This window comes from Pseudopipra pipra, chromosome Z, assembly GCF_036250125.1.
Source record: "Pseudopipra pipra isolate bDixPip1 chromosome Z, bDixPip1.hap1, whole genome shotgun sequence".
NCBI classification, from domain to species: Eukaryota; Metazoa; Chordata; class Aves; order Passeriformes; family Pipridae; genus Pseudopipra; species Pseudopipra pipra.
This window is the reverse complement of record NC_087581.1, coordinates 37,607,431-37,634,185: the sequence shown is the minus strand read 5'-3', so window position 1 is coordinate 37,634,185 and position 26,755 is coordinate 37,607,431. Positions and strand designations below refer to the sequence as shown.

General features: G+C 37.0%; 1 protein-coding gene across 13 annotated transcripts in view; it reads left to right on the top strand.

The window, feature by feature from the left end:
• The first annotated feature begins 3,032 nt into the window (after nucleotides 1-3,032).
• Nucleotides 3,033-26,755, top strand: part of AGTPBP1 (ATP/GTP binding carboxypeptidase 1) — a 59,423-nt gene continuing 35,700 nt past the window's right edge. For 2 of the 13 annotated variants that reach the window (XM_064641193.1, XM_064641191.1), the window contains exons 1-11: nucleotides 3,770-10,526; nucleotides 11,544-11,613; nucleotides 17,796-17,926; nucleotides 18,431-18,498; nucleotides 18,882-18,945; nucleotides 19,324-19,470; nucleotides 19,732-19,863; nucleotides 21,799-21,892; nucleotides 23,286-23,323; nucleotides 24,548-24,756; nucleotides 25,207-25,384. In XM_064641193.1, coding sequence (XP_064497263.1) covers nucleotides 11,582-11,613; nucleotides 17,796-17,926; nucleotides 18,431-18,498; nucleotides 18,882-18,945; nucleotides 19,324-19,470; nucleotides 19,732-19,863; nucleotides 21,799-21,892; nucleotides 23,286-23,323; nucleotides 24,548-24,756; nucleotides 25,207-25,384 — 1,093 coding nt within the window. In that variant the 5' untranslated portion in view covers nucleotides 3,770-10,526; nucleotides 11,544-11,581. Of the gene's footprint in view, nucleotides 3,144-3,303; nucleotides 3,382-3,484; nucleotides 3,712-3,769; nucleotides 10,527-11,525; nucleotides 11,614-17,795; nucleotides 17,927-18,430; nucleotides 18,499-18,881; nucleotides 18,946-19,323; nucleotides 19,471-19,731; nucleotides 19,864-21,798; nucleotides 21,893-23,285; nucleotides 23,324-24,547; nucleotides 24,757-25,206; nucleotides 25,385-26,755 lie in introns of those variants that run through there. The other 11 variants (XR_010426467.1, XM_064641192.1, XM_064641186.1 and 8 more) reach the window with 10 other exon arrangements.

Here is a 26,755-nt window from a genome sequence, read left to right as displayed (position 1 = left end):
TAAAGATTTTAGTTGAAATGTTGCAAAATTTTGTGAAATCAAAAGAATAATGAACCATTATATTAACTACATAGCATCAGATAACTGTTTAGAATTGTATTTGATTTAACATGATTTTAAACTATGTCTTTATAAGAGATTCAATGGATAAACAACTCACTTTTGCACACAGTATTATGTTTGAAAACAAACAAAGCTAGGGCAGATTCCTTCAGTCTCATGTAAGTAAAATGCATCTGAATTTGTGAGAATTGTTATAAGAACGGCAGTGGCCTGCTACTGCCTTTGTACATCAGAGTCCGGTTTTTTAAAGGTAAACTTGTTCTCTGTACAAATAAATCCTAAACTTGGAATCAATTTATCTACCAAAAAAAGAAAATCTAGGTTCAATCATTCAGTGACCTTTAACTTTCCATAAACAAATGTTTAGCTAGTAAAAATGGTTCTCCATAGAGCAATCTTTTGGGTGGAATAATCAAGATAAATGCAACCTCCCCATCCAATTATGTTCTGCATTCTTTGTTTACATTAACAGTGAGAAAAGTAAATGGGTTTCAGTAACTGAAAAAGTATTTTAATTCATTTTTTCTTAAATGAAATCACACTTTTTAGCAGTGTTAAATTAATTGGAGCTTCTGCTGTGTCCTCTTTCTTCAGTTATGAATTCTCATATTTTGAACCGATTTATTTTTGTCATGTGTCAGGACACATACAGAGCTGTTTAAAACATTGTTTTCATAACTAACTTAAGTACACTTACTCTGACTTCAGCTTTAAAAAAATTCAAGAGATTTTTATCTACACCCCCCTTATTTGCTCTTTACTTACCCGAGCCTGGCTGACACTATTTTTGTCTTTGCCTGAGTCATATTTGAATTTATTCCATGTCTTCTGCCTTGCTTCAGACAGAACTATGCATTTAAAATAATTCTATTAATAGAATTCACAGACACCTTGTAGCTGTACTGTTTTCTGTTCCTATCTGTTGCCAATGTACCGGTAAAGTCTTGCATTCTGATAACCTGCATTCTGACAACCTGCATTCTTCTCATTTGTGCTAGATAACTGGAGAACCTTGTAAGAGAGGGAGGAATCTCCTTCCCAATACATGTATGTTTTATGATCATAATCCATAGGTTTACAAGTTCTAGGAAGCATAATTAATGTTGAATTATTTGCCAAAGAAAGACCAAGTGAATAACAGAATAAATGGACAACTGACTATCCATTTTTGTTAGTATGGTGGGATGGGGACTTAAGAAAATTTATTAAAGCATTTATGCATAAACAGGAGATAGGAGGACCAGGATCTCCCATCTGTCATATCTACACAAAAGTAGTCCACTGCTCCTCACCTGCGTGGTTTCTTCTGACTTGCCAGTAAAGCAGCTTTGTTCTGTGTCCATAAGGTTTAGATGTGTATGTTTTCTGCAGGGATCATCTGTGGACTGTTGCATGGACGATAAGCAGAACTTACCTTTCTAACACTGCAACACCACCCAAGTTAAAGGACTAACAAACAGTAACTATAAACAATTCTTCAGGTGAATCAGCCCCATGGAAGAGTAGCAAATTATCACACAAAACACACAGCTACTTCCTAGGCAGTAGAAAAGTCTTGGCTGTCTTTGCTCTTGTCTTTGTGAGTGGAATGAATGATGTGCGTAGGACAGGAATTGCAAATGCGGTAGCCAAGTATATGTACTTTGAAAGGGAAGATGAATAAAAGTGTGTAGTTTTAAGGATCTGAAATCTGCTTTGTACTGAACAAGACTAAGAATGGCCGACTCCATGGATACACAATGTTATTGGAAAATTAACTTTGCATATTTCTATTAGGGATTGTGCCTTTATTTTTGGCTATTATTAGTGTGAGATCTGAACTGGATTTCAGTTTAGCAGCCTTCACTAAAGGCTGCTTCTCCCATATAAGTTTTGTAAACAACTATCAGTATATGGATTTGCCCTTGGTATTCTTAGCAGTTTCTTCATTTGAGGAACTTAATGAAAAAAGAAATACTGTTCTTGGTTGTTCCACCTTAACAAGTGTCAGAGAGGGAGATTAAATTGCCCATTTCTAGAGGTCATCAGTGATACTGAGCAGTTGAAAACCAGGAGCCAGGCATGTGAAGGTTAATTTGCCATAGAATGTTCTGGTGTGTATGAGGTATTATTTCTCTTTTGCAAAGATTTGGAGCAGAAAACGTGTGTGTGTGGGGAATTGAAGCCTTTGACAGTTACAAATCACTGAGTTTTCTTCCTTGCTTCCATGATTCCTCAGTGTCCTGGGCAGTGGGATTCCTTGGTTTCACTGTGATTGCCATAAAAAGCAGGTGAAGGTTGGGCTGTGGAGAAGCACCCAATGGAGTTGTGGAATTCAAAGTCACAGAATCCATCCGGTTGGAAGGGACCACAGTAGGTCATCAGGTCCAATCTCCCTGCTCAAAGCAGGGTTATCACAGAGCATGTGGCACAGGATTGCATCGAGGTAGTTCTTGAGTATCTCACAGGATCACAGAATATTTTGAGTTAGAAGAGACCCTCAAGGGTCATCAAGTTCAACTCTTAAGTGGACAGCCTGTACCGGGATCAAACTTTTGACCTTGGCCTTATTAGCACTATGCTCTAACCAACTGAGCTAATCTCGGGCTCCAGTGAGGAAGACCCTACAACCTCTCTGGGCAATCCTCCCAGTTCTTGGTCAGCTGCACAGTAAGGAAGTTCTTCCTCATGTTCAGGTGGAACTTCCTGTGCATCAGTTTCTGCCCGTGGTCTCCTGTCCAATTTTTTGGCATCACCGAGCAGAGCCTGGCTCCGTCCTCTTGGCACCCGCCCTTAGGTACCTGTATATCTTATACGGGTATGGACAGCTCGGACGTGAGCGGGTGGGGCGGCGGGCGCGGCCGGCCCGGCGGATTCACGCTACTCGTCCGGCTGATCCTACAGCCGTGGGCTCCCCCCCGCCGGGCGGCCCGGGCACTGCTCCCCCCCCGCGGCGGCGGTGGCGGCGCTTGCGCGCGGGCGGGGCGCGGCGGGGCCGGTGACGCGCTGCGGTGCGGGCAGGTCCTGCCGCCGCGCGTGAGGACGGCGGGGGCGCAGCGCGGAGCCGCCGCCGCACGGCGCCCCCGCTTGAGCGCCGCGGGGTGAGTGAGGGGTTCCCCGCCTGCCGCGAAGGTGAAGCCCCGCGGCCGAGCATCGTCCCCGGCAGCGCGGAGCGGGCCGCAGCGGGGCGGGGCCGGCGCCGGAGCCGGGACTGGGGCGGGGCGGGGCGGGGCTCCTCCGTGCCGGCTCCCCGCGGCTGCGGGGCGCGTACCTGCCGGGGAGCGGCGGGTCAGCCTGGGCCGCGCGCTCCCACCCGCGGAGGTGGGTGCGGGCCCTACGGTAGGAGCGGTGCCTGGTGTCCGGGCCCGGCGGGGTCGGGTCTGTCCGCAGCGCGGGGTGGAGCCGCACGGAGGCCGGCGCTGGCCGCGGGGCGAGCTGCTTCCTCCGCGCCGCGCCTACGGGGGGCACTGCCGGGCAGTCCTGCTGCTGCAAAGGCTGCAGGTGACCCCCGGCCTTTCCGGCCTCCGAACGCTGCGGCTCCGTGCCCCCTGTCCCGCTGGAGGGGTGACCCAGCGCGGGCATTGCATGGAAAACACGACGGTTGGAATAACACTTGCCTCATGTACCGTGCGACTTGGCCTACCCAACGTCTGCCTAACTTAACGCTCCGTGTATAGGGGTTTGTTATATTTAGGGTTTGGTTTTTCTTCCCCTTCTGCCCCCTCCTTTTCCTGCCTCCTCTTGCAGTGATGGAAATCTGTCATATCACGTATTCTTCTCTAGGTGTCAGTTCAAATACTCGACAGAGAAGGTTTGAGAAATAGGTTGCATATCAGGGGGTGGTGTGGTGTATTTCTTCAGTGTAAACTGTTTTCAGGCACTGAGCTTTGTCAGATGTTTAGGAGTCCTGAGCTGGATGAACTATTATTACAGATACTTAGAGTGGTAGGCTTTCTTTAATATCTACAGGCAGAGATTGAATTCATCTGTGTAACTGTATAGTGTAAAAACACTATGAAACTTCTGTATAGTCTTGTGATATGAATGTTGATTTTTGTGTATTTATTTTTCTGTCATGAGGGAATTAGCTCTCCAACGAATATTCCCACAAATGTTGTTCCTTTAGAGAAATACATGTGTGCACTACCTTTGTAGGTTATATTTCTTGAAAATCTTCCTTGTTTTGCTTGTAGCTTTCAGTGTGTATTTTGTATTATGCTGGGTGACTGGATGTTGCTAGTGGGATAGCCCCACCTTCTGGTTAATCCTTCAGTGAAATCATAATTGAGACGGAAGAGTTTTTCTGGAAATTATATCTCATGCTATGTGTTGTGAGTGCAAGTCTGTGTTGGAATATTTTTTTATTTCTTGGGTGGAAGAGGGGCAAGACAATCTCTTTTTATGGAGATGTTCTTATTTACCATTAAAATAATTTTAACACATAGTTTCTGATGTTTCAGTTCACTACTGGGAATTTTTTTTTATGCCAGCATAAATTAAGGGAAGTACTTTTTTTATTTTAAGCTTCAAAAAAAGTATTTTTATTTTTTTCAGAAAGCAAGGAAATGATACTAAACCAAGGAGTAGTCTTGGTGTGTGAAGTGACACCTGATCTATGTGTGAAATGATACCTGATCTCAGGCTTAACTTTCAGTTTAGGTGTTGGAGGTGACAGTGCTCATATTTTAGGTTTCATGTTCAGGAAGTTCACAGATCGTCTTCCAACTACAAGCTTTTGAACTTGAAAAATATTCAGGTTTCTTGGTAGAAGATTTATATTGGTTAGCTTACTGCTGCTGGGAGCAAATTCACTGAAATTATGTGTTAGAAGCTACAATTAAAAGGGAAAAAATCAGGAGAAGGGCTCTCTGAAGTCCTCTTGGCTTACAGAAGGAGATTGCTATTTCACCTCATTTTTAGCTTTTAGTTTAGGAAAGGTGTTCAGCTTGTCACTCAACAGCTTGTCAGCAGTGTGTCTTATGATTAGAGACTTCACAGTCTTTAAAATTTATGATGATACTCTGCTAGACATAGCTGGGGATCACTTGTTTTTTGGCTCTCAGTGTGTTATTTGAAACATCTTTAATTCCTGTTATCTGTGAGCTGTGTGCTCTTAGGATATTGCTCCTATGATACAAATTGCTAATGTCTGAAAGAACTGAATGCTGCTTGAGTCACCTTGACTCTGGAATATAACTGCAGTAATTGAAATGTTGAAACTCCTTAAACAACATAGGCGGGAAGTCAATTTTCTTGGAGTGAGTGTGAGTGTGCTGAACAGGGCAGCTGCTTGTGTGAGTGCATAGGAGGGATTTATAATGGCAGTGTGTCTCTGGGTATGTTTTCAGGTCCTGCCACTCTCCACAGCTTAACTGTCCAATATCCTGTGCTACGCATCAAGAAGATTATGAACTGTCCAGTGTGTGGCCTGGATACATGGATGATTCAGCATTGTTTACATTTGAAAATACAGTTTTGTAACAGTTAAGCATAGAAAGACTGGAAGTAGTGGGGAGGAGTGGAGCACCCAAACATCCTTCCTCTTTTTTGCAACAACCGCAAAGGTGACAGTCCTAAAACATTCAATGCATTACAAGGCACATATACGTTTTCACTACAACTTCTGTACAACTTAAAATTTATGAGAAACAGAATGTCCAGGCTTTTGCATACTGGAGGTAGGCAATACTGTTTTAATTGCTCCAAGTATAATTCATAAGCAAAACGATCAAAATTAAGATTTTAAAAGTGAGAACAGTTGCTGAGAGTATTATGGGTTGTGGTGATTGTGTTTCTGTGCACTAAAGAGGTTGAAGGGCTTGAAGGTATTTGAATAGATAAATCTGCAACATAGAACCATGGATTTTTTTTTCTTTTCTTTTTTTTTCGTCTAGATTAAAACCAGGATTGAGGGTTTGCTTTAACTCATTTAGAACTAGCAAGTTTAGATGTTTGGGTTGATTTTTTTACAGGCTGACCTTAACCATCGAGACAGTGTAAACCAAAGGAGCAGTCACTGGGTTAGGTGCTGGAAAGCACCTCTGACATTTCCCACTGTATTAATGGAGCATTTCCAAGAGCTGGCTAAAGTTACAAGGTTTCCAGTTCTTGTTCAGTTTCTGGTGTAGGGAAATGCTTAATTTCTGCTATGATTGTCCTTTTCCTTCTGGCTATTTTTGTTGCTCCCTTCTCCCTCCCTGTGCCATTCACTTTCTACCTGATGAAAGGGTTATGCTAGTGGGGTAAGAAGTAGCTGACTTCTGCAGTATTTTTGTCAGCTTAAATCATGTCAGCTTTGAACGTGATCCCATGTGACCCTGGTGATAGCAAGTTTGTCATATCTTGAAGTAATCTTATGCTTGCAATGCCAGTAACTTTCTAGGAGCTTCTTTCCAGGCAAGAAATGAAGTACTATTTTTTATTTTGCCTTTTCTTGGCCAATGCTTTTCTTTCTTTCATAATCATTATTGGGTATTTACAGCTTTTTTGGCTACATGTGTCAGGCCTTCTTTTTACAGTTAAGTGGACTGGTGGTAATGGCTGCGTGACATAGTTGGCAAGCTGCTGTAAAGGACTTTGCTGCTTCAGTCTTCTGTGAAGCTTTATGTATGTCGTTTTGAATGTCTGATTGTATGTTGCAGTTTACCTAGTCACGTCAAAAAGTCAGCAGTTTGCTATAATGCAGCAATGGGTGAGCTAATCAGCTGACTTTTTTGTTCCCTACTATAAATATTTATAGCAAACGGTACAAGGGAAAGGCATAGCTGATTTTCAGAAGTATTTTTTCTTTGACTGGTAAAGGTTGTTAGTCTTTTCATTTTGTTTTGGATTTAAAAATTAGACTCTCTTTGACCAAAAACTTCAGATTTTTTTTTCTACTTAGAAGTGTTGGGTAGATTTAGTCATTAGATGAAGGACTACTTTCTACCCTTTCCACATAAAGTCTTGCAATTATGTCTGGAGGAACAGTATCTCTAGTTTTTCTACTATCTTGAACAAAATTCTTTTCATAGAAGAAATACTTCTAATGTACCTTTAGGGATATTATAATATTTTGATGGCAGTAAAAGTTTTTTGTATGGCTGCATGTTAAAGTATTAGGAAGCAATAACTGTTTAGTGTGTATTCAAAGCCATTCCATCCTACTTTAGAATTTAATTAAAGAAATAGCTGATTCTGAAAATTGTCTCCCTCTGGCCTATTGACTAGGACTTTAATTCCTATGAAACTTCCTATGAAAAGTAAGATTTGTCCTGGAGTAGGAAGTCTATGTTTTTGTTTTCCAGTTCTTGTAGAAGAAGGTTCAGGAACTGGGCTAGGAATAGTCAACTTCAGAAAACAAATTTTCACTACCACATCAGTTATAGTTATTTATGTATATGGTTCTGTTTACTAGATTGTGGTTGAGTATGATGTAGTGTTTACCAACTTGAAACTTAGTTGTAAAGCTTGAAGGATTTCCCCAGGTTTTCAATCACTAGAGTTTTGAGTTGGTTTATAGGTAACCAAAACATGTATGTATTGGATTAAACTTTCAGGATTCAAAGCAGTTTGTATAAATAACTCTGGCATCCCCAATTAGCCTGTGAGATTTTTTATTCCAACATTAGATCTTATGTTTTTATTAGGGAAATTTTTCACATCTGATAACCTTGCTGATTTGTATGACTTTAAAATAGAACTGCTTTCCCTGAAAAAAAGCATAAACAACCAGTTTTTTGAAAAGATACTTGTGGAAGTTGTCGCTTGGGATGCTGAACTGGAAAACAATATGTCATGCGTGAAAGAGTAAAAGATTAAATAGCCAGAGGCACTACTTAAGGTATAATTGCTAAGCCTTTTGCAAAGGGCCAGTCCTCCTTAAGGTACAGGAGGATGAGATGGTAGAGGCAGCATTACTGTATCAGTAGCAGTGGCCAGTTCTTACTGCTGTCAAAGGATGAGCATTCTGCTGTCCTGGTGAATGTTTTTTTGTATAATGTCAAGTAATATACTGCTGTTTTCCATATTGTGTGGGGTATTCATGTGGTTTTGCCACATTTAGAATGCTGGTTGTCACGGTGTTTTGCTCTCTGCAAGCTTTTTGGATAGGTTGCTTTTGGTACTGAGACAGTGGCTGTTGCTGTCACATGTTGCTGCTTATTCTAAATTTTGAACACAGACCTTATTCCTGCAAGTGTAAATGTGCTTAGGTAAATAGTTCCTGCAAATACTTTGCTGCTATGTTTAAAAATGTAAATCATAAGTAGTATTTTGGAATTAAGATAGCCTACAGAATGAAGAGTACAGAAGTCTTTTTAGATGGTTTTGTTTAAACAGACTCACAAGTACCTTGAAAAAGAATGTTTTTGACCTATGAACAGCTTCTGAGACTAGGGTATGTGAAATGAAAGGTCAGTTTGCTTCTGGTTTAATCTGTACTGGACTGGGGGAACCCCCTCACAGTAAAGAATTTCTTCCTCACATCTAACCTAAACAGTTTAAAGTTATTGCTTCTTGTACTACCACTACATGCCCTTGTAAAAAGTCCCTTTCCAGCTCTTTTGGAGGCCCCCTCTAGGTACTGGAAAGCTACTATAAGGTATCCCCAGAGCCTTTTCATCTTCAGGCTGAACAGTCCCAATTCGTGTAGCTTGTCTTCATAGGAGAGTTGTTCCATTACCCCAGTCATTTTTATTGCCCTGCTCTGGACTTGCTTCAGGAAGTCCACATCCCAGTTATGTTGAGAGCCCCAGAACTTACATCAGTAAAATTTCCTCTGAATCCTGTTACAATGTCTGACCAGAATTATTACTGCCTTGAAGAGGCTGAGTGTCTGGGTGTCCATCTAATACAGGTATGTCAATATAGTGTTCAGGAAGATGGTGTCCTTACAAGTCCTCTGTAGTCTAACAGGCACTCACAGCAATGCCTAATAGTCATGTCCAAATATGAGGTCTGAATGAAATGGTACAAGTTCATTTCTTTAGCCATTATTTTGAGCAAAAGAAAATTGCTTTGTGATAGTGCTTGCCATTTTGTGCAGTAGTTTCGTGGTTAGAATATTTATCCAAGAAGTAGGAGACTCTGTTCCATGCTATTCTGTTACGTTTTGGCAAATGTGAAAACTTTATATGGAAGGTAACTGTAGGAGGGGTTATACTCTTCCCTTTTGCATGAACCTTGCCAATGTCAAAATTTCATAGCATTGAAAAGGTGGATCAGCGAGAAGGTGAGTCAGTGGCTCAGTGACACCGAATTGACCTTGGAGTGAGGCAATTATATGCTTTTCTGAAGAGAAAGGAAGAGGTGAAAATTATATATAATTTCTTGCAGTCCATTTAATTTGTTGTACTGTTGGTAGCACTATTACAGTGAATGCAGCTTTCTGATTTGGAACTTCACGCATCTGGAGAAATTTCCCGTGAAGACGCTGCCTGTTTCCACTGTGTAGGTGAGAGGATTCACAGGCAATGTGAAAAGGCAGAGGGAGATTGCAGAGAATCGAGCATATCCTAGCTTGGAATTTTAACTAGTCAACACTTCTTTCTTTCTTCTGCTCCCCTTCAACTTGAGGTGCTTTTATTCAGTTATTGTTGTTGTTCCTTTAAAAGCAAAACTGCTACTAGTTTTTCCTCTGCTCGACTACCACTCTCAGGCAAGTGGTATTAAATTTAAAATGTATATTTAAATTGAGACTCATTCACCTTGTGCCTTTACCTTTCTATCAATCCTTTATTCAAAATAACGATAATATTAAAAGTTTTAAATTAGTAATTTTAAATTAGTAATTTTGCATTACCTGCTAAAATGTTAGAGAAACTTTTTTGCTTTAGTATGCATAAATGTTTCACCACAACTCTCTGGATTGCTACTGTGTGCATTTCTATCTCTTTTCATTTTTTCCATGCTCCTCCCTGGTTGTTGTTTTTTGGGGTTTTTGGTTTGGTTTGGTTTTTTTCAGAGGTTCTTGTACTTTTTCTTATCTGCTTGACTTTTCCCTTTGACCTGGAGTATTAGTAAGCACTTTAGCACTTATTAAATACTTTGTGGTGAATTTAGACAAACAAATTAAGATCTTGCAGTTCAAGATAGTTCAGCTCAGTAGCTGGCTCGACTTGTACAGCAGTTCAGTACACTATAATATATAGACAGTCTTGGCACTGGCAGACCGTTCATCATCTGTATGACAGTGGGTCAACGCTGCAAGCAAAACAGACCTGGCTACTTGCATTCAAGAGTCTAATATTTTCCCCCCAGTAAGACTTGCAACCTGCAACCTGGTTCAGATAGTCCAGACTTTATAATTCATGAAATTTTGTGTATTGTGGTGGGCACAGCTATTGTCTTGTAACTATTTATTTTCTTTAAAGGATTTCGAGATACTTTACACTTGAAGGGTACTTGGAGAAACCTAGGACACCTGTTAACTTGAGTCAAGCTGGAATTCTGGTGAAAAGCTAAGCATTTGCTTCCTGGCTGCTGGGAAAAGATTCTGCTTTCAGGTAAGTCTGGAAATAAGCTTGCTTCTTACTTCATCTTCTTTAGGCTTTTAGCAGTTGCGGCATGGAACTTACCAGTAATAAAAATCTGATTACTTTAGGTGCTGAACAACAAAGATTTTTGAGAGGTATTACACATTTCTTTGGGGAGAAGGGGATGGGGGGCAGCTCTGTGTGTGTAGTTGGCTGAATTTATTGCCTGCATTTCCCAAAAGAAAAGTGCTTTGTCATATTCATTCTCAGCACCCATATCTTTGAACATCCGTTTTCCCCTTTGCTCTGTCTTCTATCTTTAAACTAACAACTGTGCTCTTGGAGGATACTATTTTTTGTCACAGTGGGAGTATTTGTCATTCATAGTAGATCTCAAATGGGTACTGAGGTTCAGTTAATGGTCTTGTAGACTGCAACCTTGGAGGCACCATTTGAGGAAGTGTTGTGCCCTGAGGACACTACGTCCTTAAAAGGATAGGAAAATTGAGTTCTTAGCATGATATGGTTTCTGTCCAGGAAATATATTCAGGTCTTGCTTAAATAAGAACACCAAATACTCCATGTTTCTCACTGTACCTCTAGACTTAATTACTCTATAGATACCTGAAATGGTAGTCAGAAATAAGTATGTTGTGGCATCTTATAACATTGTCAAGTAGGTTTAAAAAAGTGTATTTACTGGCTTCAGCAAAAACTTTACTTGATAAAATTCCACATGGACAGGAAAATAATGTCTATTAAATGACTTATACAAATTTCTGTTCTATTATAATCAGATTTTCTGAGCTTTGGTAAGACTGAATTATAATGCAGAATCATACTCCATACTTACAATGCAATAATTTATTTTAAAAGCTGGATCAAATAGTTTGAAGAGAGAAGAGCTTGTGACAGTGTGGAGAAATGCAATTAATGTGAATTAACTTCTTTAGCATTTCTAGTGTAGAGACATTCAGTGTGGTGGTAGCATTTCATCATTAAAGGACAAAAGATGTTGACGATATGTAGTTGTTTAATATCTTCCAGGTTATCAGAAATGGCAATTTGAAGAATCATCTTTCGATATGAACAAAGTAAAAACATCATCTGAAAAAAGGTAAATTTGCAAAAACTATAGTGACCTCTCAACATGAAGCTATTTGAGATCTGTGAAAAAACAGTCTTTATCTAAATAATAAGATAAATAAAATATATGAAGCTGAGACTAGCGTTGGAGAAACTTCCATTATTATGGGTCCATGGTAAGACTGTTTAAGTTGATGTCCTGAAACACTGAAGAAATCAATATTGATATCATGAAGTAGCTTAATTAATAAATAACTTGCAAAATTTAAATTTTAAGTTACTGTTAGATATGTTCAAATATAAAGTATACATTAAATTTAATTGAAAAGTATATTAATAATTTCACTGCACATATTGGCAAAGCATAAAATGATCTCTGCGGAAGGAATTAAAGAACAAGTTTATAATACTGTGTAAGAAGCCATGATTTTGTCATAAAATGTGTGTCATTCTGCAACAATCCTGGAATCCAACACATAGCTAGAACAAACAAGAGTGGGATTGTAGAAGATGTTGAGTTGAAAAGTTGTGTTTATTACATGTTAACTTGTTTTAGCAAGCATTTGAAAAGTTTATGAGATTGTTTCTGGAGGGCTGCTAAGCATCGGGAAACTACTGAAAGGCTTTCAGTCTTTTTCTTAAGATAGCATAGGTTATACCATCTTGTTAAGTCAAATGATCTAATCAGATTAAAAAAATATGTACAGGCAGCAAAATACGGAATTTTGGCTTCAGTCTTAGTTCTCTGAAGTACTCATTATTTTCTAAGTGAGTGGGTGAATTTGCATGAAGAATCTGCTCTACTGTGCATTAGTTTTGTGTCTTGGAATCTATTTAAAATTTGAATTTAAATTCTTGTGTGTAGTATCATCTTTGCTGTTGCTGACTAGAAGTAGAATGGCTCGATATCAGAGACTGGTTGTTCCTACTTGTGTGAGGGGTGGGTCAAAAGAAATAGTAAAGAAACAATTACGTTTTCTCCTTATAGTATATTAGCTCCTTAGGCATTATGATAAGGAAAGCAAACTCTCTGTTAACAATGAGCATTCATGAAAACACTACAAATTATAATACATGAAATATACTATCACGAAGAATATTAGGTTTTTGCAGAGTGGCCACTTAAGTGCCATTTATTCTTCTTTAGTTATAGAGATAAAATAAACGTTTTATCTCTGCAATTCAAAACAGTTGTTCCCTAAATCTTCAATAAGTTGTGGTGACTCTGTTTACAGAGATAGCTCTGAACTAATAAGAAGTATTAGCTCTCTAAAGATTATTCGGTAACTGTGGAAATGGTTGAGAAAAAAAATAGTTTGAATTTATTTGCATTGGAATAAAATCAGAACAAACTCATGAAAAGCCTGCCTATTTTAAAATAGGTTTTTAAAGGCTCATTGGAACATACCAAAATACAGAAGACCTGTTTACTGTGGGGGAAGAAGAAACTCCCTTATGCATCATTGTGCTGGCTGACTGCATACAGCAGTTTCAGAGGAAGTAGGTACAGTTGGGAAAGTGGTTATATCCTTCATTCGACTATTATATTTTGTAAGGCTTTTTGCAAGATGAATAGCTGAAAACCATGCTAAGATAAGGGAATTTTTATAAGCTGCCTTGGCAGCCATTAGAGTTATCTTTCTCATTGTGAGTAGACAACCAGAAAACTATGATGATGTGTTCTAGCATTTGCATAATGAAAGTGGCATACAGTGAGTAATGGAGAGTTGTGAGTCTAGCACTTCTTCATAATCAGAGTTAGAACGCTTAAACCTTTTGGGAATGGAAGAAGTGTCCCTGCAGTGAGGGATCTTTCTTCGAGAAAATGTTTTCTTGTTGAGGGAATTCTTTTTCAAATGTGAGCCCCTGAAGTCCTCTGTTCTCACTGTCTGGGCATGCATCCTCTGTATCTACTTGTAGCTTTCCTAACCAGAGAAGGAGGAAATCCACAAAGCTCTCTGGCTACCTTGAGTAATGCTGTAAGCTTTGGCAGCAGTTGAAATGATGGCAAGGGTGTTCAGTGCTTCCCTTCTGCAAGCTAAGTGGTGGTGTGAGGGGCATTTTGAGCTGCAGCATTTGAATGTGGGATGAAGAAAGAGTTTCCTGCCTATGGAGACAGGAACTGTACAGGATCAAATAAAACTGGTAAACTTTTACCCCAAGACACTTAAAGAAAGTCTAAATCCATCCCAGAAGAATAATTATTGGTTGTTTTTGGACAGAATAAAGCACTGACTGGCTACTAGACTAGTGGTGGTTGATGGCTGTCAGAAGGAAACGGTGCACAGTTTATTTCTGCACAGTTTATTTCTGCTCTTTCTTTCTCCTTCTGCTTACAGCTAATGATTGGAAATATTCTGGGTTTTGACTAATGATCAGAAGGAAATTCTTGTTAAAATTGCAGACACCTTGAAGCTGGAAAGATCTGTAAAACTACTGCAGGACCAAATAATTTCAAAATACTCTCGTGAAATGCAGAAAATGGTTAAGAATATTTGATGGAAATATGTGCAAGATACTGTGCTTAGAGAGGTATATGACTGGAACAGGTAAAGGACAGTCACATTGGTAGTAAGAAGTGCCAGAAATATTAAGATTAAACTTCAGGGAGAAAAACTTTCAAATGAAGGGATACAAAGCGTTAGAATGAAATTGCCTTTGGTTATTCAATCATCATTTTTATAGGTCTTTAAGGACTGGTTTGGCATATGTATGCCATGAAGAGCAGCTGTGGTCTTTATCGAACTCTGAAGAGAATAGTTTTTATGGTGTTATGAAGTTTCTTCTGGTGCTTCTTCGTCAGAATTTTTTAATAACTAAAGATTATAGAGACTGTATGTAACTCGGTGATTACAGAGTGCTCTTGTGAGAAGGATTTAGAATGAGTGAGGTGAAAAATGCGACTTCTAATAAAAAAAGGGTTATTCATATTGTGGGAAAACTAGTTTCATCTTGTCTCCGCTGCCCTCCTCATCAGTGACAAACTCAGGCACTCATGGCAGCTGGAGACCTGGATAGCCTGCATGTTGGTGTGTGAGATCTGTTTGGGTCATCACATTCCTTCTGACAGTGGCTTTTGACTGAGCTGGAGTCCTAGTTAGTGCTCTTCTAGTTTGATGGTTGATGACTCCAGTGTATATTGGATACTCCAATCAGAATTCTTGTGACTGGTCTACACTGCCTGCATACTAATTTGACCCCAGGTTTCCCATGGCAGAGTCTCAGATGTCTCGTTTCCCAAAGCAATTTATTCATGCTGTAGCAGCACAGAAACAGCTCAAGCTGGTGCCTCCAAGGAGGGACCTTGAGCAAAGGAACCCCTGGGCTTTTATACCTTCACAATCTAAGCACAGGAAGGTCTTGGCTCTTCCTCCTGAGTCTTTGGCTCCTGCTGTGTCTGTCATTGTCAGGTCACCATGAAAGTCAGGACACAGTTTTCAGAGTATTTGTGTGAGGTTCTGCAATGTCAGCAGCTTGAGAGAAAACACAGCTCTGATAAGACACAGTTTTTATTGTGCCATTCTGGTTTTTTGCTGTTAAAAATATTGGATTCCATGGTGCCTCTCTGTTTTGGAGAACTGTCTTCTAGATTTGGATCCTGAATGGTTTGTTGATCAAAACATATGTATTTGCATTACAGATATGAGAAAGAGTCTCATTACAAATTAGGCTTTCATTTTGTTCTTAGGTCAAATGGGTTGTCACAGCAGTACTACTGATTCTACTCCTGTATGTCTGGCTGGCTGCCATAATTCCTGTCCTACAGTCTTTTTAATTTACTGTGCAGACATTGAAAACTGTCACAGTTTTACAACCACTGTGTATATTAGTGTAGAATATTAATAAATAAGAGTACAAATCTTAGTTTAAGATGAAAACTCAGTCATAACTAAGAGGATATCAAGACTTTAATGTATATTTCAGTGTTAGCTGATGACAGTTTCAAGTATGCTTGATTGGGTATGGTGAAGACATGAAGTTTATTTGGCTATATTTATATTGGAAGACTTTGTGCAGGACAAATAGCCGAAAACCATTCTGAAGATATCTCTGCAGCAATAAGTGCTTATTGCTCTTGATAGGAGCTCTGTCCCCAGGCGGAGATTGTAATTCCAAATCTTAAAACTTAAATTGTTATACCACCCAGTAATGAGAATGACTTACCCTTCCTAAACCTCTTAAAGCTTTTAGTAAGTATGGAGAAACTATGTTAGATGCCAACTTCCTGTACATGGTAAATTGTTTACAGGCACCAGTGTTGCTTGAATTTTGCAGGCTGTAGCGGTCAAAAATTAGGTTTGCTTTGACATTCTAATGTCTACATGTGAGTTTTATCTTTGCAAAAAGTTTTTTTCCTCATTTTTCAAAAAATCTTTATTATTTCTAAGGATCAGCTTTGCTTTCTTGGCTTGTTTTCAGCTTTCAAACTACATTTATTTCATGGTAAGACTAGGGATATACCACAATGGAAATTATACATATACACACACATATGGAAGTTGAAGCAGCAGTTCTCATACACACTGGCTTATGTGTTGTTTGGCGGGACTCTTGCTTGTTTTGACTGGAGCTGGTGAAGATAACACCTTGTGTAAGTTTGTCAGTTTGTATACTAGATCAACAGAGCTTATGGATTTCATTAAAATCTTGGGTTAATTTTGGAGCATTTCAAATGGATAAACGGAGGAGGAGAAATACACAAAAAAAGGTTACGCAAATAAAAATACCGTTATACTAAGCCTGCTTTTGGATGATGAGAAAGTATTGGAGTGATTCTGCTTTACTTAAACAAGGAAATTAGTGTTTCAGCACCCAAGACAGATTTGTTTTAGATTAAAGAAATATTCTGAAATCAAAGTCTAGCAAATAACTGAGAAGGTGATATGCTTACTTCACAATATAAAATGGCTTTGATTTAAGTCTATAGTTAATATAACCATTTCTTATTCTTGTTGTTAGCAGCTTGTAAGTATCATCTGTAGTCTGAAATAGATTTTGGCTATGTTTCTCATTTAGATGTCAATACGGAAAAGTGAAAGTGGTAAAAGGAGTTTCCTCAGCAGCTCTTAATATCAATTTGCTTTCTTGGCAGTATAATCTTTGGCCTTGGCTACCTTACTGCCTTGATTTTAACATTTTAATAGAGTTAACTGTAAGTGTGAAACCTTTACACCGATGTAAAATACAAATCAAGGAGTAATAATTCCTCATTGTTTTAAACAAAACTGACAGAATTTATAAAGCAATGTTGTAGACTTCAGTTTTATTGTAGGGAGTCAGAACAATGTCAGTGTAAAATGAATTATTGTTGATTATTGTGGGACCCTAATGTTACAGAAGTGAAAAGTCAATGTAGTTAATTCTTGGAAGTCATAATTTCCTGTAGTTAACTGCATGACTGTAATTAAAATGTCAAACATTTGTCTAAAGATTACTTTCATGTAGGAATGTGAATCTCTAAACTATTCTGAATAATTGTTATGATGTTAAACTAGAGAGCAAATAAACAGTTTCTAGGCTGACTCTGTTTAGAATACTATAAATATTTACAGTAATTCTTTCTTTGTAATTACCTACCTATATGAATGACTGGTTTAAAACTGTGTCTTCTATTAAAATACATTTTCAAGGCAATTTTTTTGTTGGCAGGCCACAATACCCTTGTGTTCAAAATGAATCCAAACCCTGATGATAACTTTGGAAATGTTCCAAAGCTTTCTCGTTCAAAATGGTGTTCTTTTTCTTCAGCTGGTGGGTGCTAGTTTGCTCATTTCATGAATGACAGTCTTTTCTCCCACTTCAAAATGCCAGCCTGTGAGACAGTCTTTGGGATTGTTTGTAGCCAGTTTTTCCTTGAGTGGCAGGTTTGATACAGTATCCTGTCACTTAATGCAAATTATTAAATATAAATTACTCTAAGTGACATAGATAAACAACATCTGTACCTATATCTGCATTTTACTTGGTGCAACTGATTTCTCTGTTCATAGTTGCTCTTGGAGATGCTGTTACATATAATTAGTCTGCTGCAATTCAGGCTTTGCAAAATCTGTAAATTTGCCAGAATTAAGGAGGATTAAGACTGTTTTACAGTCAAGATAAAATATGAAGGTGAATTAGCCACTGCCATTACTCTGAGATGGAGTTTCTGTTGTTAGTGGTTTTCTTTCTCTGATCTAGACCAAAAAAAAATGTAAAAAATCCTTCTTGTAGCGTTTCTGCCAATTCTCGGACTATGTCCCTGCTGTCACAGTTGGAGAAGATCAATTTGGACTCTGTATTAGGAGAATCAGACAATGCCAGATATGTTACCTCTAAGATCCTTCATCTGGTTCAGAGTCAAGGTAATTATCTAAGTTTTGTAGTTTTAGTAGTTTCCCTTTTGAGCCTTCCTTATTGTGTATCTTCCTTGCTGGACTTGAATTTTTGTTTTTGTTTAGTGAACTTGACTGTCCATCTGGTTTTTTCGCCATTGACAGCATCTGTTTAAGTCCACGTTTAATGCTATCTGGTATAGTGTTGGTTACTCTAAGTTAATTTTTTATTGTCAAACAGCTGTAATTTAAGTAATAATTCATTTGATATATGTATGTGCGTATATATGTATATCTATGAGAAGCAGAAGTTTCTGGAAGAGAGCTTTTTTTTCTTTACAGTCTTTTTTTTCTAGGACATGACAAGATTGTTCAACAAGTGAAAGCAAAAATGAGTTTTAGAATTGCTTAAGTTTTTTATTTAGTTTTATATAGTTTTTAATAGGTTTTATTATTTACAGTTTAGATATTCTGATCATTCTGATCACATATTTTATTTCTGCAAGCTAGTATTAGTCTTTTTCTCACTGACAGAAAAAACCAGGAAGGAGATGACTTCTAAGGGCTCCACTGGAATAGAAGTTATCCTGGCAACCCTAGAGGTAAAATCTTTTAATCTCTGTGGTTATGGGTGCACAGTGAGTTTTGCATTTTATCACTGGGCTTTTTATTATGAAATATGTTGTGTTATCCTTTGGAGTCTCCAAAACTTGTGGTGTTGGTCTGTAATGATTAGATACTGTCTTTAAGTAACCTACTTATGAATTTCTTGTCACCTATCAGTTCTAATTGTTGTGTCATACTACAAAGTAGATTTTATTTGCTTCTGTGGTTAATTCAAGTGCGTAGTGGGATGTTTAGCTGGGTGGTTATACATCCTAAGTTCTACTTGATTTGGTGGTGGCAATTTCTCCTAGCTTTAAGTATCTAAGCCATTGTAATAGATTGCTACGTTAGGGAAACATCGCTGTCTTTTTTGTTGCAGAATACAAAAGATCCTCAAACTATTCTAAATATATTGAATATTCTCATTGAGGTAATCTCAGTTGGTAAGTTTTCCTTAAGGAGTCATATATGATTATATTTGTACATTATTCTTCAGGCCTTTTTTTGTTTGTTTTGGTTGGTTATTTTTTATTGGGCTTGGGGGTTTTGTGAGGCTTTTTATTATTATTGTTTTGGTTTTTTGTTTGTTGGCATTTGCTAAGGCGGACTGATATGCAGAATTAAAAGAACGTAAAGACTGAAGTCACCTTGCAAGTAATCCTACACAAATAATAAGTTTAAGTCCAGCATGTTCTTGCATAGTGCAGTCACATATGAATAAAATATTAAAATATTGCTGTTCTAAAGACTTATGATAACTGTAGCTTAGATATTTCATTGTCCTTTGGCTTTAGAGATATCAGCTCAATTTTAATTTCTAGGTGGCGGTCGGAGAGCAAGTGTCTTAGTTACCAAAGGAGGGACACAGATCTTACTACAGCTGCTTTTGACTGCCAGCAAAGACTCTCCACCAAATGAAGAATTAATGGTGCTTCTTCATACTCTTCTTGCAAAAATTGGTCCAAAAGGTGATATTATGGCATAATACATTGAAGTTTTATAATTGAAACTTAAAAAAAAATTTCTTCTTATTGTGTAAGCATCTATGTATTCAGAATTGATAGAGGAGAGCAAAAGGAGGAGTGAGATGGGGGGGAAGAGTGGTGCAAAGTAGATACACAGAGCTGACATCTACTTCTATGACTAGAGGAAATTCAGCCATTTAACTTCTATTTTTTAATAATAATTTCAAAATTAGTGTGATTGATCTTGTATTTCTTTGACATCAGACAAAAAGATTGGCATGAAAGCAAGAATAAATGGTGTCCTAAACATACCATTGACTTTAGTGAAGCAGAATTTGCAGAACCACAGGCTAATATTGCCATGTCTTCAAGTATTAAGAGTTTACTCAACCAACTGTAAGTATTGCAGATAATTATTTTATTCTCTGTGTAATATAAAGTTTTTTACCTAAATAAGCTTAAAATACCAGATTTGGATGCTTGTTTAATATTAAAGTGTTTAAAATACTTTCTTTGTGATTATTTTATTCTCTGTGTAATATAAAGTTTTTTACCTAAATAAGCTTAAAATACCAGATTTGGATGCTTGTTTAATATTAAAGTGTTTAAAATACTTTCTTTGTGAGAACTCGCTTTTTATATCCTAAAATTGCTTAAACTCTGGAAGAAGCTGATTTTTTTTTTTAACCAATCTTATGGAATGTGTGGAATTTTGAGCTATCTAATTTGCATAAATGCTGATGTGTGAAGATGTAAACCGGAAATGCTAACATTGTGCTTGCGAAAGCACTTAGAAGTAAATAATTATTCTCTTTATTATTCATGCTCGTGTTTTTTTTATTTTTGTTTCTTTATTTTATCTCTTTATTGCTAATTTAACACTTGGTTCACACAGGAAATATTATATTTCTTAATTTAACTTTTTCCTTAATCCTTGTGTACAAGTGCTCTACTATTGGGGTAATATTCTTCCACAAGAGCCTAATTGTTCAGACAGGCAGTAGGAAGTTGATCAAAATAGTGTGGTTCTTGCTGTATTTCTGCTGTTGGTTAGATGCTCTTAAGTTTTTCATTTGAGCTCAAAATGGTCATTAAACATCTTAAATAAGTGCAAGAAATTGAAAACATAGCCATGTTTGACCCAGAGAACTGATTTGATGATCTGTGAGATTATGTTTCCAGGACATTCTCATGAGCAGATATAATTCATAAAGCCTTAATACTTTCAAAATTTGGAAGCTTTATTTCTGTTGAGCTGACTGATAATGAGGTAAAGCGCTTCCAAACTGAGGAGTCTAATACAGATAGTTACATTAGTTAACATTGCTTAGCTGAAAACTTGCTTCATCCTGAAAATGGCATATTGAACTGAGTCTCCAATTTGGCTTCTGCTAAGATCAGTTCTGTCTTTCTGTGTTTCCCACTCCTTAGAAACACAAAAAGTAGTAGTTCATAACATTCTGGTGCGTAGAACTGTTTAAAGTTTGAGTACAGTTACTGTTAGAATAAGTCCTAACTTTTCTTAGGTTCTGGTGTAATATTTCTGCTAATGATGATGAAATTGCAACTGAGGTTCACATACTAAAGTCTACACTAATAACAGCATTTGTTATGTTGAAGTCTTAGCTACTGTCTTCCTGCTTTGTCATGGGCACATATTGCTAAACTCAGTCAGGAATTGAATTTCTGTGCCTATTTCAGCAGTTTCTATTTTCAGTGGCTGTTGGACTTTAGCGAGGTATACTTTCAGTGCATATTTCTTGAACTTAATAAGTCTTAGCATAATTTCTTTTCATTTTCTCCCTTTCAGATGGGTTAATTTTATACTTTTTTTTTCTGAGAACATATGTTCATAACATGTAGTTCAGGAAAGCTTATACCAATTGGCATTTTTAAATTTTATAGTAGACTCTTGGCTTTCAAACCCTGGTGAATGTACCTGTCTATCCTAATACTAAATTATAGTAGCAAGTCATAGAACTTATTAGACTTGAAATTTTAGAAAGCCTGTTGTTTTGATAAACTGAATTAAGAAAATTCTTTTTAAAATGCATTTTAATAACAAAGAAAGCAGAAGCCTGTGTTGGAAGTAGTGCATGATTTAATTTGTATAGTAGTAATTACTTTTTTTTCTTTTCCAAGTTCTATCAAGATTGGATTGTCATGCTGATTATGTGTAGTGTGTCTGCTTGTCATTGTATGTCTTAAAGCACAAGCATTTTTTGTACTTCAAAATTAACTTGTGTCAATTTTAGTTTGAGTATACTGATTTTTTTTCTTTTGCCGTTCTTATTACATTATCTTAAAATGGATTGCTTTTAACTCTTCCAGCTGTAAATGCAGTATCTTTGGGAAAGAATGGAGTAGTAGAACTGATGTTTAAGATCATTGGCCCTTTTAGTAAAAAGAACACTAGCCTTATGAAGTAAGTAAGGTCTCTTTAATATAGTGTATGGTAAAACCTTGTATATGTTTCAAAAATTACTTGTAAATTAAAAATAGTATTAGAGAAATCAAACAATTAATATTTGAATACTAAATATTAATAAAGTGAAAGGAGATGGGAAGTTTAATTTTACCCAGTAGAGTAACACAAAATATTGGAATGTCTGTTTGAAGTACTGGTAAAATAATATAAGTATTATTTTTCTGTCTCTAATATTCCTGAATGGAAACTGTACAATAATTATCCCCAAATCACGACAAACAGATTAAGACAGTCCCATTGTTTTTCAGTTTGTTTAATTGGCTTCTGCATCAGCTTTGTGCTTTTGGTGTGACACTATCCCTTTTATTTGGTAATAAAATTTTCTTTCTGTTTTATTTCAAATCAGTTATAGACTCTCAGAGCAAGAACATAAAATATAGAGTAGGAAGTCCCAGCAATATTTGTCTAGTTGGCCATTGTGCTGTTGTGTTTAAAAAACCATAAAATTCACTGTGTAACTGAAAGTGATGACTTTAGATTCCCAGCCCCATGGTGGTAGATAGGTTTTATGGGTTTTTTTGATTGTTTGGGGTTCTTTTCGGGGTTTGTTTTGGTTTTTTTTGGTGAATTTACGGTAAAAATTAGCTAAGTGGATCTAACTGAAGATAGCCTTTCTTTATACACTGCACCTTTTTGAAGTACCTACCTGTGGCAGACTAAAAAAAAAAACAGCCCTGCTCCTTTAAGCCCCAGCCTAAAATTAGACATAGGAACTTACTATTCTATGATGTGAGTAATCATGATATCCGTGTTTATGATGTAAGATCATATACATGAAGTCTGTCTTCACAAAGAGGGGAAAAATAAGTCTATATGTTTTCTAGTTGTACATTTGAGTTAATTGAAAAAATTTCTTTGTGTACAAGAAAACTCTCACACCGACCATCATGTATGGTAGTACAGATTGACAGGTGTTGCTTCTCAATATATTAATACACCACCAATACTGACCTACAGTTCTTGAAAATGTCCTTTGTGGAAATACTTGTTCTGTTGCTAACAAGAACATGAATTTCAGAACTGTCACAACCACTGAGTGTTGGTCATAAACATTACATAGTCACAGTGTTTTTGCAAAAGCTGGAAGTTTGGATAGCCATTGCATTGATATTTTTTAAGTTTTACCATCAGACTTCAGATACAGCAGATTTATGTGATCTCTTAGTAAAATCAAATCTTAAAAGTGAAGTCTGTGATACAATGCAACCAGGAAAAGATGAGGCTAGACTTTATATGTCTGTTAGCAGTAAATATCTTGTCTAGTTTTATAGTATTGTAGATTAAGCTTACTGGTTGGTTGCTGTTTTGACTTTTCTTGTTATATTGACAGGGTTGCTTTAGACACACTTGCTGCATTGCTAAAATCAAGTAAGTGTTTGACTACAAGAAACTGTTTGTCTACTTGAGCTATATATATGTGTGTGTGTATAGACAGAGTAAAACTAACATTAAGTCTGTGGCCTAAACAAAATCAAGGTGAGGAAAGCTAGAAATAAGGTACAGTTTTATCTGCAGTCTGTGGTGCTTTATTTATGTTGTATATAGCTATATGTTTAATAATTGGTTAGTGTTTCTTCAGTTATGCAGCAGAAGGGCTTCACTGCTTCTGCAAAACTGATCTGGATCTGAGGTAGAGGAATAGCCTTTTACATTCACTCATCTCAGCCCTTCAGTAATAGATGTCTATAACTTAACTCCTGTGCATCTTTTATATATATATATATATATGAAAATATCTGTGGATGACAGGGGAAAATGTAGGTATTCTTCAGTAATTCTTCTGAGTAATTAGGACTTGGGTCCTAATGACAAGTCTGTCAGTGATGCTCACAAAGTGGAATTAAGGGTAACAAAACAATAGTCTGTTTCCAGGCATGGGCTGTCTCATCCAGCAGCAAGCAACAAATGTTGTCTCTGCAGATGTTGAACCAGGATTGTAACTAGAAGGGAATTAAAAGCTCATTTTCTCCAAACAGTTCTGTTAAAGCTGCAGCATTCCTAGATCTTGTGCATTTATTTAGGGATGTCTTCTCCTTAGGGGTTTTGACATTGTAACTTCTTACACTTTATGTAAGTAAATCTCTTCATAAAAACACTAATCTATGATGTGTATAGTGCAGTTGTCATACTGATTATCCAGTATTTGGGGTTGAGGTATTATAAGTTTATCAAATTTGAGTGATAGTTGCTGCAAAACTGTATGGATTGCAAGTGAAAAGAAGTTTGTTTCAAATATTTTGTCTACAAAGTGTGTGTGGATAGACATAGATATGCTTTGTTGAATTTTTATTTTTTTAAATTTGCGGATGACATCATCTTACCATTACCTTTAAGTGTAATGCACACTGTTCTTCTGGTAAACCACGAAAATTACATGTGGTATTATTCTAAGAATGAAGTTTAGACTACTGGTCTCAATTGTTCAGTCATTTCTGTTTAGGTTGATGTAAAACTCTGCTAAGTGTGGCTAAAACACTACTTAAAATGAAACAACTCTCTTGCGTAAAAAGAGTAACTTAAACGTTGATTTGAAAGTAATACTGAAGTCATTTGGTCAATTTTTAATTTTCTTTCCTAACTTTTTTTGCAAAGAAACAAATGCCAGGAGAGCAGTAGACAGAGGATATGTGCAAGTGCTTTTAACGATTTATGTTGATTGGCACCGTCATGATAGTCGTCACAGATACATGCTGATACGTAAAGGAGTTCTGCAGTGCATTAAAAGTGTTACAAACATCAAACTGGGAAGAAAAGCATTCATTGATGCCAATGGGATGAAAATTCTTTACAACACTTCACAAGTAAGTTTATCGTATTTGGTTTTTCTTATGTTGGTGTTTTTGCCTCTTTAGCTTTAAAAAGATCCTGACCTCAAGTTCGTCATATTTCTTTTATGAGATTTGTGGTCAGTCCTGATTATGGAAGTAAGCATTATTTTCTGTACCAGCCTGAAACAGAGTAAAAGAGTACACAATTAAATTAATATTTGCTATTATTTTGCTGTGACTATCTCTGGAAGGCGTGGTTGAACTTAATTTAAAAAAAGATGAGGTAAAAATACCTTTTAATTTTGAAGTTTAGATTTTTTAAAAAGATGTGAATATGAGTTGGTAGAAGTTTTTCTGGCCTTCAAAGGAGACATTAGCAAATTTTTTGTAAACAAAGTACAGATTTCTAGAATTTATTAATAGTGTAACAAATGTAGTTTGACTGTTAGTTTGATAAATACTTTTGTTATTCTCTGTTCATAGGAGTGCCTTGCAGTAAGAACTCTTGATCCTCTCGTCAACACATCCAGCCTAATAATGAGAAAATGTTTTCCTAAAAATCGTCTTCCTTTACCAACTATTAAAAGTGCTTTCCATTTCCAACTCCCAATTATTCCTGCCAGCGGTCCTGTGGCTCAGCTGTACAGTTTGCCTCCTGGTGGTATGGTAGTTTTGTAATACTTTGTCTTTGAGTATGTCTATTGCTGCTTTGTGTGAAGTGGAATCAATTGCAGTTATTTGTGTTTTCACCTAAAACTTGGACTCTGATGCTCTTCTTAACTAGGAAAGGGTCTGTGACTGTAAGTGTGGAGCACTGGTTTCTAATTGTAGGTTTTAAGTGATGAAAACTTTGTCCACACCTGTGGTTATAAAATAAAAAAGAAAACAGGAACTAAAAGGTGATGTTCATCAAAGTCTGAAGTGTAAAGAATAGGCTGTATACAAACTTAAATGGTCTCTCCTTTTAACTCACTTATATACATGCTGCTGTGTGAAATGTGATGTAGTGTACATCCTGCTTTACAGGAGCATGTATTCCTTTCTTTCTGTTATCCTGATAACTCAGGGTGTGGTGAATTCAGATTAGCATGTGCCACTTGAAGCATTGGCGTTTTTAAATTATTGTGGTTTTTCCTTCATTTGCATGATGAAAAAGTGAAGCTGCTTTCTTGGACTGTTGCAGTCTCTTAGGAAACACTTGTCTGCAAAGCATTTGTATGCTGCTTTGTAGGAAATGGATTCAGCCCATTGTGAGCATCTTTCATTATTTTCAGAGAATTAATGTTTAATGCATATTCGGATATGGTGAAACAGCTTTGGACCTGGGTAGGCAACTAATAAAGTTGCTGTCAAAAAGTTACTCTAAAACGAAGAGGCAAAGTCAGATTTATTAATATCTTCTTATTCACAGTATCTCCTAAAACAAAATGTCATCGTGGTCTGAAAGAAGTAAGCTATCCTATTGGAGTTTAAGTGGGTCAGACTCAAACTCCAGGAGTAAGGAGTATATGTTTTGTCTTCACATATAAAATAGATCTAGAAGTGTGTTTCAAAATTCACAGAAAATAAATCTCCACTTAATACAGTATGTTTGGTACTCTATAATACCTATTTAGAAACTTCCTAGTCTGGTGAAGTGAACTACTGATATGTGTTTTCAAATGGTTTTGTTATCTTCTATAAAAAGAAGAGAAAAACCTAAGGAAATAGAATACATAGGATTTGCTTTAAAAGGAAAAACTTCTGTGTTAAAAGACATGTAGAATGTGGAGTGGGTAGAGGTCTGTGTTTTTTAAAAGTGCAATCTTCTGTGGTCAGTATTTTAAAAGCAATACATGTAGTTATTCTGAATACACTAGAAAGTCAGTATGATTTGTAAACTTCTGAGTGAGCCTTTTATTGACAATCAGCAGATTTCCTGCATGGGAAACGCTTTATGAGAAAACATAATGAAAACATAACAAACAGGACTAGTTAATGAGTTGATTTTCAAATTTTTTTTCTTGTGGTAAGTGAAAAAGAAAATAAACCC